This window comes from Plasmopara halstedii (genome assembly GCF_900000015.1).
Source record: "Plasmopara halstedii genome assembly, contig: Scaffold_3109, whole genome shotgun sequence".
NCBI lineage: Eukaryota > Oomycota > Peronosporomycetes > Peronosporales > Peronosporaceae > Plasmopara > Plasmopara halstedii.
The window spans coordinates 154,681-159,138 of record NW_020190012.1 but is presented as its reverse complement, the minus strand read 5'-3'; the positions used below and the strand labels follow the sequence as shown (position 1 = coordinate 159,138).

The following is a 4,458-nucleotide window of genomic DNA, read 5'->3' as shown; positions in this document are numbered from 1 at the left end:
GTGAGTTCAATTCCCACTAAGGATGGTTAGTGCGTGTTTAACCTTTATGGTTAAGACTCCACATGTCTGCATATAAAAGTGTGTACTTATTTTAGGTTCGCGCAAAGACTAAGTTAGAGTGTTCCACATACATTAGGATGGGCCGGTAGCTTTAAAGTTAGGTTTAGTGTATTGTGTGGCCCGCAAGGCAGTTGCGCGTGGGCCCACATAATTGTGTGCTAGCGCGCCTAATATTAAGACACTTATTTCTGCATTTGCACACACAAGCACACATCACTTCTTCCTCTACCCTTCCTATATCCTATCGGTGATGACCCAAACATTGAAGACTACGCTAAGCCTTCCCGTTTTGACGGCACCAAATACCGTCATGGGATACAAGATGCAGATGTACCTCTTGTCTCGAGGACTATAGATTTTCGTCAATGGCAGCGTGCAAGCCGTCGACGACGTTGGCAGCAGCAAGCGCATGCGGCAATTGTGCTCAACCTGGCCGACAACCAGCTTCAGCACGTAATCAGCGCCGGCAGCGCAGCTGAAGTGTGGATGATGCTACGTCGCATTCTCGAAGGCCAAGATGTGGCGAATCGCATGTGGCTCAAAGAGAAATTCGCCACGCTTACTTATGGTGGTGGCTTGATGGAGGTGCACGTTGGTGATCTCGAGGCGCTGGTGATGCGCCTGGACAGCGCGGGGTGCGCTGACGCCCAAAAAGATTTATGTGCAACATTGCTGCGCAGCCTGCCAAGTTCGTACGACGGTTTTGTGCAGGCGAACCGTATGTCGACGGACAAGTTCATTTTTACAGACATCGTTAATAAATTGTTCGCGGAGGAAGCTCGTTAACACAAGCTGGTCATCAAGGAGGAGCGCACCGCGATGCTGGCCGGCCTTGCCAAGAATAAAGACAAAGTAAAGAAAAGAGGCGGGTGCTGGAGATGTGGTAGTGTCGGACACTACCAGCGCGATTGTCGAAAAGGCTTTGAACAAAAGAACGAGTCTCATGTTGCGTTCTGTGCGCTGGCTAGTGAGAGCGGCTCTGATGGGGCTCGAACCCAAGCAAGTTGCGCTGACATGGGATCCATAACCCACTGCGCCAACATGGCATTCAACAATTTTAGTACACGTTTCTAAAGCGGAGCATCCAATCGTATGTGCGGCGCACGCGATATGTTTGTCGACTATGAACATGTTAGTGCGCCAATGTACATAACGGTCACCAAAGCCGGAATCAAGATGGTCGTTGCCGGAAGAGGTACTGTTGCACTCAATATGCGTGTAGGTAAGCGCGTGTTCGCCACCCGACACTAAAACACGTTACATGCACCAGAGCTCACGCGGAGCGTGTTTTCGGCGTCATCAGCATTGGAAAAGGGAATGTCGATCGAAATGGCTGGTTCCGGTTGTATTATCAAGCATACGGTACGGTAGTGGCTATGGGTACCAAACGTGGTAAGCTGATCACACTTGATATTAAAGATGCACCAGAGTGTTATCTGGCCGCTAGCGGTGAGCTTTGGCATCGCCGGCTCGGTCATGCGTCGTGCCACGCAGTCAATAAACCTATTCGCTCGGAGCACTGGGATCCAAGACAAAAGTGTGCGATACGGCGGGAATTTGCAGGGTCTGCGCATTGGCAAAGCAGACGCGCGCCTCATTCCCACAACACGAGGGGGGGAAAGCATTAAGGAGCAATACGAGCGGCGTGTTGGGGTCGTGTGCTCGGACGTCGCCGGGCCGATAACCCCATCGTCTGTGTCACGATCTCGTTACTACGTCACGTTCACTGTAATGTCGGCGCGATTCCCGATGGTCTATCCGATGCGCGCCAAGTCCGAAGTCCTAGAGCACTTTAGCAGCTTTCGGACTTACATCGAGGCATCGTCAGACACACGCGTTAATATTTTACGAAGTGACAACGGCGGCGAGTTTACCAGCAAAGATTTGCAAACGTACTGTGAGAAGACTGGAGTAGGACAGCAGCTCACGGCTCCGTACAACCCGGAGCAAAATGGAATGAGTGATCGCCTCAACCGCACTTTGGTCGAGATGGCGCGCTGAATGCTAAAGGAAAGTGGACTTGGAAAACAATTCTGGTCGGAAGCTGTGGTGACTCTCAGAAAGAAACATTTCACAGCTATGTTTTCAAGCTTGCTGCGCTTCGACCTGGGCACGTGCGCATACGCTACACATACGAAAATTCTCATCCACTCGTACTGCGGCTTTCGCTTGTACAGTTGTTCATAGGGGGGGGTGATCTGACCAGCCGATGGGATAGTATGGCGAACATCTGCGGCAGACATCCTCGAAAACAGAAGGGATACCGGCTGCTAAATCCGGCAACAAAACATTTCTCTGTCGGTAACATTTGAAAGGACAGCCGGAATTACGAGTTGCGAAAATATTGAAAACACGAAATTATGCCTAACAACAGCTGTGCCGCATGTTATCGATGTGGTCCCAGATGCGAAATTATAATCGTGCAGGGCTCGAACCGACAACCATGATGACCATGGCCAGCTGGTGTCGTATCCAGCTGAGCCACATAGCATGACCCGCTGGCGTGGGTCTGGTGGTCAATGCTTCGGAGCATAACGTTGTGTGGCGTGGGTCGAGCCCCTCAGCAGACAAAATCGTAATCGTACCAGACATGCAAGAAATGTCGGCTGCATGCTAACTATTACCGACAACAGCCAATAAAAACTTCGGGATGGCGACTTGTACAAGAAAAATCAAGAATTAAAATTAGAATACCCCAGTGGAATGAAGCAATGTAATATCTTAGTCAGGGCCGAGTAGGTACAGCCGTGTAATAAGATGATGCATAGCAACTTTCAACTGAGCCACATAGCAAATCGGATGCATTGGTGGAGCTATCACAAAACAGTACAATTGTGCCATGGACTCCACCATTGTAAGTCTTTCCAGTCCCAACGCAGCTTTCATCAACACCTGGTCGTGATAAGGAAGATGAATCCAACATCCGTCTGGTCCGTAAGCGTCGTGAGGTGGTGCGCTTCCAGGATGAATTCCAGCGACTGTTTCAACTGGATGACTACGAAGCTACACACGCCACGCTATTTTATCTGGTCGCTGAAACAGCTGACGAGAGCATCACAAATAGATTCTACGCGCACCAAATTGCAGTCAGTGGCAGCAAGCGATGGAAGCAGAGATGAATTCTCTGCGAAGCCACAGGAAATTCCATCTAGTGCAGCTACCGGCTGGCAAGAAACCTATTGGATGCCGCTGGTTGTTCAAGGTGAAATGTAATACGGACAGGACTGTTAATCGCTACAAGGACCGGTTGGTTGCACAAGGTTTCACTCAACGGCCGGGTATGGACTTTCACGAGACCTTTGCATCTGTCGCACGCTTGGGTACGACCCGATGCATGCTTGCAGTGGCGGTGCAGCTGGATTACGAAATACAGCAGTCTGACGTGGACACCGCGTTCCTTTACGGCAGCATGGATCAAGAAGTTGACATGCGTCATCCAGATGGCTATGAAGACGTATCTGAACCAGGTTTGGTATGTTTGCTGCAAAATGCACTATATGGTACCAAACAGGCCGCGCGGGCATGGTAGAAGACATTTTAAGACCATTTTAACAATCGAGGGTTTGAGTCCCTTAAGGCTGATCCATGCGTTTTCTCCAAGACTGTATCACGTGTTGGATTTTTGTGCGGTGATCGCTTATGTGGACGATTTGATTGTTATTGACCCGGAGCTGGACGACATTAAATTGGTGCGCGATGGACTAAAGGAACAGTTTGACATCAAGGAGATTGGTGAGTTGCGCTATTGTTTGGGTATAGAAGTGCGACGCGACCGTGCCTCACGCACATTGGAGCAAAACCAACGCGGTTATATTCGTATGATTGCCGAAGGTTTTCAGTTGGCCGACTGTAAGCCAACCGCGATCCCAGCCGACCCAAACACATCCATCACCGCAAAGACCGATGACCCCTTGACCCACCACTCATATCGAGAACTGTTGGGCTCTTTGATATACGCTGCAATATGTACGCGTCCAGACGTATCGCACGCGGAGGGGGAGGTGGACATGTTTTGCGAGACACCAAACAAGTCACACTGGCTGGCCGCACGCCGCGTGCTTAAGTACCTCGTCAAAACGCAAGACGCAGCGATTCGTTATGGCGGCGGAGATAGTGCACTCGTCGGTTACGCGGATGCCAGCTGGTCATCGGACCTTGATACTCGCCGATCCGTTAGCGGATTTTTTATGTTGTTACACGGGGGCGCCGTGGCGTGGAAATCCAAGAGGCAAAAGACCGTCTCCGCTTCTTCTACCGAAGCCGAGTATGTTGCGCTGCATTCTGCGTCTCAAGAAGTGGTATGGATGCGTCTGGGAAGATAGGACGAGCGCCAAAAGATGTGCTTTGTTTTTTCAGGACAACCAAGGTGCCATCGCCCTGGCACGCAAGCCGATTTTC

At 50.5% G+C, this 4,458-nt stretch overlaps 2 protein-coding genes across 2 annotated transcripts in view; both read left to right on the top strand.

The window, feature by feature from the left end:
- The window catches only part of PHALS_07344 (endo--beta-glucanase), a gene marked incomplete at both ends in the record, with an annotated part of 1,991 nt that extends 1,145 nt beyond the window's left edge, over positions 1-846 (top strand). Inside the window, one exon of the mRNA XM_024720792.1 lies at positions 268-846. Within this exon, the coding sequence (XP_024585955.1) occupies positions 268-846 (579 nt within the window). The remainder of the gene's footprint in view (positions 1-267) is intronic.
- A 633-nt stretch (positions 847-1,479) lies between these two features.
- On the top strand, positions 1,480-2,061 carry PHALS_07343 (copia-like retrotransposable; the record flags this gene model as incomplete). The annotated part of the gene is made up of 1 exon (XM_024720791.1): positions 1,480-2,061. The coding sequence occupies one exon, from the start codon at positions 1,480-1,482 to the stop codon at positions 2,059-2,061; it is 582 nt and encodes a 193-aa protein (XP_024585954.1).
- Between the last annotated feature and the right edge of the window lie 2,397 nt (positions 2,062-4,458).